At 36.2% G+C, this 15,564-nt stretch overlaps 1 protein-coding gene across 1 annotated transcript in view; it reads left to right on the top strand.

The window, feature by feature from the left end:
* The first annotated feature begins 620 nt into the window (after window positions 1-620).
* Window positions 621-15,564, top strand: part of LOC132562773 (hypoxia up-regulated protein 1-like) — a 31,237-nt gene continuing 16,293 nt past the window's right edge. The window contains exons 1-16 of the mRNA XM_060227537.1: window positions 621-702; window positions 2,598-2,668; window positions 3,718-3,785; window positions 4,105-4,136; window positions 4,546-4,624; window positions 4,970-5,124; window positions 6,560-6,636; window positions 7,522-7,650; window positions 8,198-8,302; window positions 10,151-10,223; window positions 10,575-10,761; window positions 10,976-11,110; window positions 12,174-12,256; window positions 13,322-13,454; window positions 13,540-13,730; window positions 13,911-14,052. Coding sequence (XP_060083520.1) covers window positions 2,599-2,668; window positions 3,718-3,785; window positions 4,105-4,136; window positions 4,546-4,624; window positions 4,970-5,124; window positions 6,560-6,636; window positions 7,522-7,650; window positions 8,198-8,302; window positions 10,151-10,223; window positions 10,575-10,761; window positions 10,976-11,110; window positions 12,174-12,256; window positions 13,322-13,454; window positions 13,540-13,730; window positions 13,911-14,052 — 1,659 coding nt within the window. The 5' untranslated portion in view covers window positions 621-702; window position 2,598. The remainder of the gene's footprint in view (window positions 703-2,597; window positions 2,669-3,717; window positions 3,786-4,104; window positions 4,137-4,545; window positions 4,625-4,969; window positions 5,125-6,559; window positions 6,637-7,521; window positions 7,651-8,197; window positions 8,303-10,150; window positions 10,224-10,574; window positions 10,762-10,975; window positions 11,111-12,173; window positions 12,257-13,321; window positions 13,455-13,539; window positions 13,731-13,910; window positions 14,053-15,564) is intronic.

The following is a 15,564-nucleotide window of genomic DNA, read 5'->3' as shown; positions in this document are numbered from 1 at the left end:
GTTTATGGATGATTGAGTTTATATTATAATTATGTTGCCATTTTTTTTTTGTTTTTTCTTCTTCTTCTTCTTTTAGAATGATTACGAATTTAGCTTTTCCTTTTATTAGAAATTCTGATTTTCAAAGTTACTTCCTTCCCTTTATTACATAGCGATAATCTTGATATCGTAACATACATCTATACGTAGGAGCAAGACAATATATATTTCTGTAAACACCTCTAAGCTACCAATATTTGTGTTGATGTTTTTCCGATATTATTTGGATCCAGAGTCTCAGGTTTACACACATGTAGTAGTCTGACGTTTAACAGATCGAGGTGACATTACAGCATTGTTGCTCGGGCTTCTGGTTGTTAGTCGATAGAACCCTGTGTAATTACTGATTACCATGTAACAGAACAAATTAAGGTAATTCAGAGTAATATACACACAAACTGTTGTTTACGAAATATTACTGTTATTCATCATAATCCAAGATATCTCTGCTATATCGCCGTGTACGTACACCGCTTTCCCATTCGTTTATTATAATCACCACCGGAAGTTTACGTGTAGCAACGTCATTGCGCAGACTCGAAAGAAATATCCCTTCCAATCACATTGCGCCACACCGGCTTCTACACTTTGCCGGTTCACAAAATATTGTTACTGTCACGTCGAATTCCATTATTTATACCGATTTACCAGCAAAACGAAGAGGTAAGTATATTTGTAACCAGGAAAATAGTTTTTTTGGATATAATACAACTTTAATGCTAAAACAATTTCGTGTTTTGACACAAAAATGGGTCGAAATGTCCACGTGTCTTTCACCAACAGCAGTCGATCAGCTGTTTTTGACCATCTTGTTTATTTATAATTACAAAGCTGTATGATATATCAATGTATTATGTATGGCCATTTTTATACATGTTTGGTAAGTCATGAAAAACGTTACCGTCCCACCTGAGTATGTAAAATTGAAATTATGTGAGTGACATTTTATATGTTGAAAAGTATGCTTGTTAGCTTTATTTGGTGTTCCTCAGGTACACTTCACAATCACATCGTTCAGTTATCCAACGAATAGCGTGTCTATAGATGTATCAGATGAGAAATTTCGTTCACTGAGATGGGCAGGTCTATTTGGCTTATACGTTGGTGTTAATTCTTTGTCATTCAGCTAACGGAGTATCCTCCTTTTGTTAAGTTGGTGAAATATGGATTTTTTTTTCACTTTACAAAATTTTCAAAACTAATTCTCCGAATTATAATAATCACTCCTGTTGACCCGTATGAAACCATGCTAGGGATATCGCTGTGGGGAAAACGAATTACCAGTGGAAAACCGAAATGGTCAGGCAGGTCATGACCCCCTAACCTTTAACATCTGTTCGGGGAATGAGTGAATGGAAAGTGCATTACTAATACTCAACTGATATAAACATTTAGCTTCTTTATTATTGATATTTAAGTTTGTAGTGTTACATTGATAACATATCACTTAAACTAGTTTTAGTTTAGTTTTCATTCCTGTCATTCTTATTGTTACCGTCTACTATTTGATACCATATAAGTCAGCCAAATGTTCATCACAGTATGTTTGATGTACAAGCATTGATCAATTCTATGAAAAAAATGTACCAGATAGAATGATCATGTCTGCGATCATTATAGTTCTAACATGTTGGAGAGATTTGAATCCCTTCTTGATATTCTTCTGATTCCTTTTTTTGGATAAACAAAGAAACATATTTATTTGGAATTATCCATCCTAATGCTAACACTGTAGATAACGAAATTTTGATTTTCATTAAACACTATGTTTATATGTCAAGATGTCTAAAAAAATCTCTTAATTTAAATGCTCTTATACTTATATGCTCTTAACAAAATTTGAGAAATGCCCATTTTAGAACTATAGTATGTATGCTCACAAGTCTGTTCCCAATGGCCATGGCTTTGACTTTATCAAACTGACTTTAAATTTATTTGATTTCCACAAAATTAGTGCTATTTTTATTTAATAATGATTATAACCCTTCTTCTCTCTCTCGCTCTCTCGCTCTCTCTCTCTTTCTTTGTTTAGGATGTACAATGTTGTTTTTTTTATATATTTAATCCTGAGTGAGTATATGTGTAAGAGGAAATATCTTTGATAAGTGTAGGTGATATGATTTTGTATTTGTGTGTGTTAGTATTTTGTTACGAAGATTTGATTTGGTCTGTTGCTGTTTATCAGAAAACAAAATGGCTAACAGATGACCATTTTAGGTTTTGACCATGAAAATTTGAATTGCTATTTCTAGGGAAGTTCTTGATGAATCTTTTTCTGATTACATATGTAGGTTACCGTTGGCCCCTAATGTGCCATTTTGATTTTTGTGAATTATCTGAACAAACAAAATGGCAGACAGAAAACCATCTTGGATTTAAATGTTAAAGATTATTATTTTTTGTTTGTTTATTGAGAGAAATTTTCAAATTTCAGACAATGACAGATTCCAAAATTGTAATGGTTCTGTCCTTTTTTCACAGTTGCATTCCTTTGTTGAAGCTAGTTTTTCTAAAATCTCATAAAATGTTGAAATGTATCTCATTTTTTAATTGACCAGGATGATGATGCCCAGGCTGGGCCAGTTACTGGCCATCACTACAGTTCTGTGCTGCTATGTATCATTGACAGGTATGTATAAAACATTGTCTGTGTCCAAGTAGGCTGAGAGCTGGGATACGTACAGATGTCTTTGAGCTCTATCACATTTTGATTTCTCAGATATATAGAAGTATCTGTGATGTGTGTAATCAGGGTACAGTTTTGTAAATATAAAGTGATATTGAATATCTTAACAGATTTGTACGAAAGGTTTTTAGACACATGAATACCAATGTATAGACCGGCACAAAATTAAAAAACCATGAGCTATCACAAACATGGATGTTTTCAAGGACTGTGGGAGGAAACCCAGAGTACCCACATGGTTAGGCATCTGATGCGGGCATCAAACTCCAGACACTGACAGGAATGGCGAGTGTGATGTCACTGCACCAGCAGAAAACACATGGTCTTTTCTGAAATTGTTCAATGAAAAGGGTCAACTCAAATTACAGCCAGAAATATACATTGATGAATTATTTAGATAATAAAGAATTTTTGACAGATAACAAAAAATTCTCATATTGGATGCAACATATAAAACATTTAACCCTCAACTCTACTTGACATTTAATACAAATCAGCGTCTGAAAGTTTTGTCAGATGACATGTAAATTTAAGTTTAAAATGCATGGAACATTTCAAATTGCATTTCTGTTCGAGTTTCTTAAGGAATTTTACACAGCAGATTTTTTATATCAGAACTTAATTTAACCTTTGATATCAGAAATAATTTTGATTTTTCATATCAGAAACAATGTAGATTTTCAATATCAAAGATAATTCTAACTTTTGATTTCAGAAATAATTCAGACTTTTGATGTTGGAAGTAATTTTGACTTTTGATATCAAAAACAATTTGAATTTTCAATATCAGAACTTATTTTAACTTTCAAAATCAGAAAAAAATTTGACTTTTGATAACAGAGATAAATTTGACTTTTGATAACAGAGATGATTTTTAATTTTGATAACATAGATAAATTTGACTTTTGATAACAGAGATGATTTTGTATTTTGATAACCGAGATGATTTTTAATTTTGATAACAGGTGATTTATACCTTTTTGTATTTACAGTGGGATTCAATTTAGCTGTCATTGCAATAGATCTGGGCAGTGAATATACAAAGATTGCTCTTGTCAAGGTATATACTTTGATTCCAATCAATATTCCACTTAGAGACGTTGTTGTAAATTACATACTTCATTTCCTCTAAATTTCTGGCGAGTATAGGTTGGAGTTCCATTGTTGCTTTCAGTGATTAGTATTTCAGTTCTTTTCTTTTATTTTTATTTTTCATCAAACATGCCTGATATTCCTGAATCATTATTCTATAATTCCTGTAACACCGATTCAACATTTAACATCCTGTAACATTGGTTTAAATGCTGAAAATAAAGTACATTTTGTTTGTAGTTTAATGAATTTCCAAGTAGTGAAAAAAACACTTTTTTATGTTATAGCCTGGAGTCCCAATGGAAATTGTGCTGAATGAGTAAGTATTTCATTTTCTAAAATCATTTGTAAATTACACAAATGTATAAATATAAAAATAAGAGATACTTTATTTGTAGAAAATATATTAATTACAACACAGAGCCAAAAACTCAAATCAAAATGGTTAAAATCTGCACTAATACACAAATACATAACAAAATTTGTAATCGAAGTTACTTTTCATGTTTACAAAGTTTATAACAATTGAACCAGAAGCTTTAATAGACCTGGATATAGTCTATTGGCATATTCTGGAAGGGAGATAACTCTACACAGTAAAAAAGGATGAGGGTAAGATAGTGATTTCATTTTCTGTGGGACTGTATATAGATATCTGTCCTTGTCTGGTTTGTTCTCTGTGTCTGTACATTAATCTGAGACACTTAAAGTTTGTTGTGTTTTTTCAGTGAGTCCTCCAGGAAGACGGCGTCGATGGTGGCCATGAGAGATGGTGAGAGACACTATGGACAGGCGGCTGTCAATACAGTAAGTCATTGTATCAGATCAGAGGTAGGATCTCTGTCCTGGAGGTGCTTTACTGACTGGGATAGTTAAACATGTACTCAGATCATAGGTAAAATCTCTTTCCTGGAGGTGCTTTACTGACTGGGATAGTAAAACATGTACAACAAACGTAAACATGGTACAGGGTTCCACTGTTCATGGTAAAGCACAATCTCACAGTGTTCTGGTTTTGTTCTCAAAGATGTTCAGCTGTAACAACAGATTTTGTCATGGATCAGGACAGAGCTTGGCAACCAGCTACCCAACACATTACCAGCTACCCAACACATTACCAGTATCTTAACTCTTGATTTCTGATTGACACAGGGTGTCCGCTTCCCTAAAAAGGCCTTCTGGTATCTGATGCACATCGTAGGGCTGAAATATGAAGATCCACAAGTGGAGCTCTACAGGAAGCGGTTCCCATACTACAATCTTATCAAAGACGAGGACAGGGGCACAGTGTTGTTTCAGTTAGAGGAGTAAGTTTATCTTGTGAAACTGAAAAGTGGTATGACTGAAAATTCTCATCTTTTTGTCATAACTTTTAGTGATAGGTCATTAATTAAAAATATAAGAAAATTATTTTGTGAAAGGAGACCAATATATTGATTCCTGAATAGTAAAGCCAGACACTAGATTAAACTGCATCAAACAGCTGTTTGGTCCTTCTAGGACTCGTCAGTGATTCTACGTTATACAGCTGTTTCGTCCTTCTAGGACTCGTCAGTAATGAAAAGGCCTTAAAGTTTGAAGCCTAGGAGGCGACTAAGGAAAATCCAAAGTGATCAACAAAAAATTTATAATCTAGACGAGGAAGTGTAGCAGCCCTGTAATTAGATAAATCTTGTAATTTTCATAAATCAGATAAATTTAGAATAACGTCATGTACATGTTTATATTCTGAACCATGTCACTATTTGAGTGAGTTTAAATGTAGGTTATGATAAACTTTCACCTGATGATAAATATCTGGAATGACTCCGAGATCTCGGAAATAATGGCTGATTTAGATTTTTATCACTGAGATTCAATATGTAGAAGATATAAATGGAAATATTGATTTCAAAATTTATAATTATTTAGTACAAGAAACAAACTATTCAAATTATTTTGCAGTTAAAACAGGAAATCAATTATTGTTAATCAGTTAAGTATATCCAATTATTGATTTTAAAACTGGAACCAATATCCTATATCTTTTTACTTGGATATAATTTGTCTTACATATATCTTATAACAGATGGTCTTATATACTGTGACACATTTAATGCAGGACAATAAAATTTTAGCATATTTATACTTTATGGCAAATTACCACATAATTGAACCCATGTGTCCACTATGACTGTAGAATACACAACATATAGAAACTAATTAACACAACCTTAATTTAGCACAGAACTTTCAGTGCCAAAAGTACTAAAATGAACTCAACACGTAAATATATATGTTTACAGTAAGTTTAGAAATGTGTAAACATTGACCGTGTTTGTCATGAAAATTAGTTTGAGCTTGATAAGTTGAAAATTGGTAAACCCAATGTATCCCAAAAAACCTATCATTTATTAAATCAGTAACATGTTACATATTTATACAGCAGGGTTTTCCATAATTTTGTTAGTAGTAGGCTGTGTAGTGAAAGAAGGAGGCTGGCAAAGCCAGCTGATCCGAGTCGCAACACGGCGAGGTGGGGGTAGGCTGCCCTGTACATGTAGTCTGGAACTGGATTGGTGTAGGCGGCCAAATGATCAAAGTAGCCGGTCAAATTAGCAGGCGAGCGGCTTTTATGGAAAATCCTGTATACATGTAGTGACAATTTTAAAAGTTGAGTGTTAATATTATATTTCTGTAAAGATTGTTCTACGGTTGATAAAAATGAGGTAACATTCTAACATTTACTTTGGTGATTTTCAGTGACTCTACATACAGTCCTGAAGAACTAATAGCCATGCAGCTAGAGAAAGCAAAAGCATATGCTGAGACATTTGCAGGTAAAATTGTTGTTATTGCTAATCCATCTGTTTTTTTGACAATTTCATTGATCAATTGTTAACATAAATAATATAGAGAAAAATGACATCTGACAATTTAATTGGTCAATTGTTAACATAAACATATAGAGAAAAATGACATCTGACAATTTCATTGGTCAAATGTTAACATAAACATATAGGAAAAATAACAACAATTTCATTGTTAAACATACATTGGTCAAAACATAAACATATAGAGAAAAATAACATCTGACAATTTCATTGGTCAATTGTTAACATAAACATATAGAGAAAAATGACATCTGACAATTTCATTGGTCAAATGTTAACATAAACATATAGAGAAAAATAACATCTGACAATTTCATTGGTCAATTGTTAACATAAACATAGAGAAAAATACATCTGAGAAAAATAACATATAGAGAAAAATAACATCTGACAATTTCATTGGTCAATTGTTAACATAAACATATAGAGAAAAATAACATCTGACAATTTCATTGGTCAATTGTTAACATAAACATGTAGAGAAAAATGACATCTGACAATTTCATTGGTCAATTGTTAACATAAACATGTAGAGAAAAATGACATCTGACAATTTCATTGGTTGACTGATTACACTAGAATTTTAAAAAAAAAATTGATCCTGAGCTTTTTTTTCATTTGTTGGTAACCATTGAATAGAGAAAAAATAAAAATCGTTGATCAAATGATAACTATTTTTTCTAGTTGAAGTTGATTTTTGAAAGTTAATATGATGACTTACATCTGTGTTGGAGTTATGTTCCAGGATTCAATTCCTTGTGATATTGACTAGGTTGCTGTACTACAGTCACCTGAGATGGCCGACCTGTAAGTTTCTTGTTCTTGTTTCAGATCAGCCAATCAAAGATTGTGTTATTACAGTCCCAGCATTTTTCAGCCAATCACAAAGAAAAGCTATAATACAAGCTGCAGAAATGGTTGATCTCAATATTCTACAGATCCTGAGTGATAATGCTGCAGGTAGGTTTATCACAGACAGAGATATAAAACGAAGAACTACAATGAGTGCATTTGTAACAGAGATGTTCTGTTACACAACTATAACTATAGCACAATAGATTATACTGTTGGTGAATGTCTGTTTTGTCCCATTCTGATCTCATATTCTATCTCCAGATCCTCTTGTAGCTTTGGTCTTCATTTACTCCAAAACCATTCGTTTTCATTGAGCTCAGATTTTGTGGTTTAACAAAATTTTGCATTTTTGTTGGCACTTGATTTCATGAATAAATATTGTTCACAAATTCTGTTAGGAGTTTAATTCATTAAATTATATTCTTATATCATTTCATTGACATGTAAGTTGAGAGTAATCACTAATTCAGTGATGATAAAATCCCCATGAAAATGAATGACTCTCTATAAAGTATCCCGGAGTATCATAACAAATATAACACCGATTGATCACTCTGATATACGTAGCAGCATGTCATTCATGTCTGTTAAATATTTGATAAAATATTTTCTATAAAAATTATAATCAAATGCAATGTTTCTATATTTTCAGTTGCCTTGAACTATGGAGTGTTCAGAAGAAAAAACTTCAACTCCACGATGCAGTATTATATGTTTTATGACATGGGAGCGACCAGTACTACCGCCACAGTTGTAGGTAGGTGTTACAACATCTTCCCCATCTTTCCTCCTTTGTCCCCACCTTTCCTCCTTTGTCCCCACCTTTCCTCCTTTGTCCTGACCTTTCCTCCATTGTCCCCACCTTTCCTCCATTGTCCCCACCTTTCCTCCTTTGTCCCCACCTTTCCTCCATTGTCCCCACCTTTCCTCCTTTTTCCCCACCTTTCCTCCATTGTCCCCACCTTTCCTCATTTGTCCCCACCTTTCCTCTGTTGTCCCCACCTTTCCTCCTTTGTCCCCACCTTTCCTCCATTATCCCGACCTTTCCTCCTTTGTCCCCACCTTTCCTCCTTTGTCTTCACATTTCCTCCATTGTCCCGACCTTTCCTCCTTTGTCCCCACCTTTCCTCCTTTGTCCTGACCTTTCCTCCATTGTCCCCACCTTTCCTCCATTGTCCCCACCTTTCCTCCTTTGTCCCCACCTTTCCTCCATTGTCCCCACCTTTCCTCCTTTTTCCCCACCTTTCCTCCATTGTCCCCACCTTTCCTCATTTGTCCCCACCTTTCCTCTGTTGTCCCCACCTTTCCTCCTTTGTCCCCACCTTTCCTCCATTATCCCGACCTTTCCTCCTTTGTCCCCACCTTTCCTCCTTTGTCTTCACATTTCCTCCATTGTCCCTACCTTTCCTCCTTTGTCCCCACCTTTCCTCTGTTGTCCCGACCTTTCCTCTGTTGTCCCGACCTTTCCTCATTTGTCCCCACCTTGCCTCCTTTGTCCCCACCTTTCCTCCTTTGTCCCCACATTTCCTCCTTTGTCCCCACCTTCCCTGCTTTGTCCCCACCTTGCCTCCTTTGTCCCCACATTTCCTCCTTTGTCCCCACCTTTCCTCCTTTGTCCCCACCTTTCCTCCATTGTCCCCACCTTTCCTCCTTTGTCCTCACCTTTCCTCCTTTGTCCCAACCTTTCCTCCTTTGTCCCCACCTTTCCTCCTTTGTCCCCACATTTCCACCTTTGTCCCCACCTTTCCTCCTTTGTCACCACCTTTCCTCCTTTGTCCCCACCTTTCCTCCTTTGTCTCCACCTTTCCTCCTTTGTCTTCACATTTCCTCCATTGTCCCCACATTTCCTCCATTGTCCCCACCTTTCCTCCTTTGTCCCACCTTTCCTCCTTTGTCCCCACCTTTCCTCCTTTGTCCCCACCTTTCCTCATTTGTCCCCACCTTTCCTCCTTTGTCTTCACATTTCCTCCATTGTCCCCACCTTTCCTCCTTTGTCCCCACCTTTCCTCCTATGTCCCCACCTTTCCTCCTTTGTCCTATATACTCCCTTCTTCCCTCCTTCCTTCTCTTCAGTCCTTCCCTTATGTTTCAATCAAAATTTATTATTATATATTTATTGTTACACTGCTTGTTGTTTAAGTATTGGTGGATAAACTGTAGTGGAGAGGGCTTTATAAGTTGGTAAAATTTGTGTCCAATCCTATTGTACGAACTTTCTGCAATAAAATAATTATTAAACCAGATTACAACCTATTGATGCTTAGAAAATTGTTTTATATGTTTAAGATTTTTGGTGTAAATTGTGGAGTCTTCTGTAGGAGGAAATCTTGAAATGTTTTATTATAAGGTTATGGCTGGTATCATGATGTAAACAGTGACTCATAGTTTAACTTTTATTAAGAAGCATCTTTGAAATTTTGAAATAATGGAAACCTGATGAGTTTTTTATACAGGTATAGTAACAAATATGGGAAAATAAAATTGCATTAAGACAGGAGTGCCTGCACTACTCTTGGCTGAGGAAATCAGTTTAATTCACTCATTATATTTAATAACATGGAAAATAAAAATGAAAGAATGAAATTTTGTTTGTCTTTTTCCTCAGGTTATCAAATGGTTAAGATGAAGGAAGGAACCCGAGTAGAAACGAATCCTCAGCTGGTGATCAAGGGTGTAGGGTAGGTACTGATTAGGGTTGAAACCAAACCTCAGATGATGATCAAGGTGTGTGGTAGGCACTGACTAGGGTTGAAACCAAACCTCAGATGATGATCAAGGTGTGTGGTAGGTACTGCAAGGGTTGAAACCAAACCTCAGATGATGATCAAGGTGTGTGGTAGGCACTGACTAGGGTTGAAACTATACCTCAGCTGGTGATTGAGGGTGTTACATCTATGACAATAATCTTGGAAGATTAGACATTACAATGAAGATGAATTATCTCCCTTCTATTTGTTATAGACTAGAATCTTGGTAGACAAGAATTTACCATGAAGATGAATTATCTCCCTTCCTTCTATTTGTTATAGATATGACAAGAACCTTGGTGGACTTGAGGCTACCCTAAGGATGCGCGATCACCTAGCAAAATCTTTTACCAAGTCAAAGAAAACTAAGGAGGATGTGTACAAGAGTCCACGTGCCATGGGCAAACTCTTCAAGGAGGCAGAACGGGTGAAGAAAGTGCTCAGTGCCAATAATGATCATTTTGCACAGGTGAGTGACTGAATGATATCTTACTTTTAAGAAATATCTTTATTAATCATGGAATTTCACAAAAGTTAAATAAAATTGGTTTTCTTCATTAATAAATAAGAATAAAATTTCCATTTTTATGCAGATTTAGGTTTTTAGTTCTCCATTTAAATCTGTTTATTATGTTTACCTGTAGAGATCTCTGATGGTAATACCAAGCCTTTGTCTTCTGTAGGTTGAGGGACTTTTGGACAATGAAGATTTCAGGGTGAAGGTCACACGTGCTGAACTAGAAGGTATGACAATGGATCTGATGAAAAGAGTCACTAAACCAATCGAAGATGCATTGAAGATATCTCAAGTGACTTTGGTAAGTTACTAAGGAAGCTAATTAGATACTAAGGAAACTGATAAGTTACTATGGAAACTGATAAGTTACTATGGAAACTAAGTAGATAATTAGGAAACCGATAAGTTACTAAGGAAACTGGTAAATTACCAAGGCCACTGGAAAGTTATAAGGAAACTGGTAGGTTGATAAGGAAACTGGTGAGTCACTTACATTTCACATCAGATATATTTTCGCATTCATGTGCAAGAAGAGGAAATTGTGAAATTAAAATAGAGTATTTGCAAAATGTAAGTGACCTACAGTATATTTCAAATGGAGTGAAAGAATTTGGTCAGCTCGAGACTTACTGAGGACAATCAAACCTTACACGTGGGTTATGTTAATCCTGTCCACAGGACAAACTCATGTTCAATCATTTTTCACACATAGTTACAAATAAAATCAATAGCGTGTTTAAATGTTATAATGTGTCCCTACTGTCATTATTACCTGTGTCAGGTGTCATTACCCAGTGTGAGTTATCTTTCCCTGTCATAAACAGAATCACTTTGTGAAGTGTGTGAGAAATGGCTATTTTTAGCAGCTTTATTGATTGTGCCTCACCTGTTGTCTAAACATTTTGAATTTGGACATTTTGTTAGAACAAAAATCAATATATTCGATTGTCAGAGCAAAAAAAAAAGGAAAATTAATATTGTTTCAAAAATTTTGAAATTTCAGAGGATTTTACGGAAAGAAATTAGAAGAAATGATGTATGAATGTGATTTGAATGAAATTGTTAGTTGTCCTGTACTGGAAGGGATCAGACATCAGAAATAATTTATCTGAGATAAATAAGCAGGATTAATGCAGTAATGGATTTTAACCAAATTCATCTGGAACATCTTTAGGCAATATCAAAGGCCACGAAATAACATTGATTTTACTCATCAGAAAGCTGTCATAGAAGTGGACATTTTTTTTAGAGTTTTTCAGATTTTATCTTTAAAATAACTTTATTAATTTGTAGAAATGTTTTTAGAGTTTTTCAATTTCTATCTTGAAGATGAATTTGTTAGTTGATTGCTGTTTCTGTTACAGCCAGAAATCACAGAAATTATCTTGTTTGGCGGTGGGACCAGGACTCCCAAAGTGCAGACCATACTCAGCGAGTTCTTAGGACGGTAAATATACTATTGCACTGTGTACCGAACACAAACCATCACAATACCATATAACTTATATAGTGTACAGATCATCACAATACGCACAGGTAACTTATATAGTGTACAGATCATTACAATACCAGGTAACTTATATAGTGTACAGATCATCACAATACACACAGGTAACTTATATAGTGTACAGATCATCACAATACACACAGGTAACTTATCTAGTGTACAGATCATCACAATACCAGGTAATTTATATAGTGTACAGATCATCACAATACCAGGTAACTTATATAGTGTACAGATCATCACAATACACACAGGTAACTTATATTGTGTACAGATCATCACAATACACATAGGTAACTTATATAGTGTACAGATCATCACAATACACACAGGTAACTTATATAGTGTACAGATCATCACAATACACACAGGTAACTTATATTGTGTACAGATCATCACAATACACATAGGTAACTTATATAGTGTACAGATCATCACAATACACACAGGTAACTTATATAGTGTACAGATCATCACAATACACACAGGTAACTTATATAGTGTACAGATCATCACAATACCAGGTAACTTATATAGTGTACAGATCATCACAATACACACAGGTAACTTATATAGTGTACAGATCATCACAATACACACAGGTAACTTATATAGTGTACAGATCATCACAATACCAGGTAACTTATATAGTGTACAGATCATCACAATACACACAGGTAACTTATATAGTGTACAGATCATCACAATACACACAGGTAACTTATATAGTGTACAGATCATCACAATACCAGGTAACTTATATAGTGTACTTGAACTTGAATGATTTCAGCTTTAGAAAGATTCTTTCAAAGACAATAGTAAAATTGATGTCCATACATAGAAGGAAGGTCACACTTTATCCAGATTTCAACGTCTCAATAATAAATAAATTTGACACATAAGGAAGCGAAATTGATGGAAATGAAACAAGTATTTGATGTAAGGTGATGACTGATAGATAGATTATTGACAACTGTCCCGACTGATGGGCTCATGTTTTTGTAGGCAGGAGCTTGGGAAGAGTATCAACAGTGATGAAGCTGCAGCCCTTGGTGCTGTGTATCAAGCTGCTCACCTTGGTAAAGGCTTCAAAGTGAAAATGTTCGGAATAAAAGAAGGCACAATTTTCCCTATATCCGTAAGTATTGACATGACGGTAAAGCCATTCTAAGTCTTTTACGCTTTATCAGTAATTAATCGTTGACTGTGTAACCTCTGTCCAGGTTGAGTTCGCCAGGCAGACAGCAGGACAAGACGACAGTGCAGTGAAGCAGAAGACCGTGAAGAGAACCTTATTTGGTCGGATGAATCCATTTCCACAGAAAAAAGTGATGACATTTAACAAACACGTCAAAGATTTCACCTTCAATGTGACTTATAGTGACCTATCCTTCCTGTCAGAAGAAGAGGTCAGGTGAGTGTATCACTGTCTATAGAGGTATTGTAAGCCCTACAAACTTTCAGTTTTCAACAAGCCTTTGTTTAATCTGAATCATTTCCTGTTACTGTAATGTTACTTCTCAAATACAGCTTTAGTTGTTTAATTACTTCATTATATTTCATTCCCAGGTAAAGATCATGTGTTGTGTTACAGATCCATGGGCAATCCTTTGCTGGCCACCTACACTGTTACTGGTGTAGATACTGCCTACAGTAAACACGCTGAGGATGCCGACAGTAAAGGAGTGAAGGCACACTTCAGACTGGACGAGAGCGGTATACTTCACATGGATAAGGTATGTAGAACATTGTCTTAGTAAAATTAATGTTCTGAAGATCTGAGCCTACTTTGAGCACAAGGTCTTGGGGACAGAAGTATGGCTATAGTTTGTTCCAAGCCATTTAGATAGATTTTGATGCACAGCAGTAGAAACAAGAAGCTGTCATGTACATATCTGGACAACAATAGCTGAGTCAGCCACCAAACCAACACTTTATACAGTATAAGTTAGTGATCAGTTGTTGTTTATCAGCACCTGTAATTGATTGGAAATGTGTTCCCATAGTAATTAATTAGTGGCTGAAATAAGGAACTGACACTGCCTTCCATTATGATATGACGGGAAACTGAAATATTCCAACTCAGGAGGTCTAGGTGAAAGGAGAATTCATTACCACTAAGCTCCTCACCTTCCCTATTACTACTACACCCCTCAACCTTCCCTCTTACTACTACACTCCTCAACATTCCCTCTTACTACTACACTCCTCAACCTTCCCTATTACTACTACACCCCTCAACCTTTCCTCTTACTACTACACCCCTCAACCTTCCCTCTTACTACTACACCCCTCAGCCTTCCCTCTTACTACCACACCTCTCAACCTTCCCTCTTACTACTACACCCCGCAACCTTCCCTCTTACTACTACACCCCTCAACCTTTCCTCTTACTACTACACCTCTCAACCTTCCCTCTTACTACCACACCCCTCAACCTTCCCTCTTACTAATACACCCCTCAACCTTCCCTCTTACTACTACACCTCTCAACCTTCCCTCTTACTACTACACCCCGCAACCTTCCCTCTTACTACTACACCCCTCAACCTTTCCTCTTACTACTACACCTCTCAACCTTCCCTCTTACTACCACACCCCACAACCTTCCCTCTTACTACCACACCTCTCAACCTATCCTCTTACTACTACACCCCTCAACCTTCCCTCTTACTACCACACCCCTCAACCTTCCCTCTTACTACCACACCCCTCAACCTTCCCTCTTACTACCACACCCCTCAACCTTCCCTCTTACTACTACACCACTCAACCTTCCCTCTTACTACTACACCCCTCAACCTTCCCTCTTACTACTACACCCCTCAACCTTCCCTCTTACTACTACACTCCTCAACCTTCCCTCTTACTGCTTCACTCCTCAACCGTCCCCCTTACTACCACACCTCTCAACCTTCCCTCTTACTACTACACCCCGCAACCTTCCCTCTTACTACTACACCCCTCAACCTTTCCTCTTACTACTACACCTCTCAAGCTTCCCTCTTACTACCACACCCCTCAACCTTCCCTCTTACTACTACACCCCTCAACCTTGCCTCTTACTACCTAACCCCTCAACCTTCCCTCTTACTACTACACCTCTCAACATTCCCTCTAACTACTTCACCCCTCAACCTTCCCTCTTACTACCACACCTCTCAACCTATCCTCTTACTACTACACCTCTCAACCTTCCCTCTTACTACTTCACCCCTCAACCTTCCCTCTTACTACCACACCCCTCA

The sequence above is a fragment of the Ylistrum balloti genome, unplaced genomic scaffold, assembly GCF_031769215.1.
Source record: "Ylistrum balloti isolate Yb309-2 unplaced genomic scaffold, AGI_CSIRO_Ybal_v1 Utg371510, whole genome shotgun sequence".
Classification (NCBI taxonomy): domain Eukaryota; kingdom Metazoa; phylum Mollusca; class Bivalvia; order Pectinida; family Pectinidae; genus Ylistrum; species Ylistrum balloti.
The sequence above is the reverse complement of the archived record's forward strand: the minus strand, read 5'-3'. Positions and strand labels throughout refer to the sequence as shown.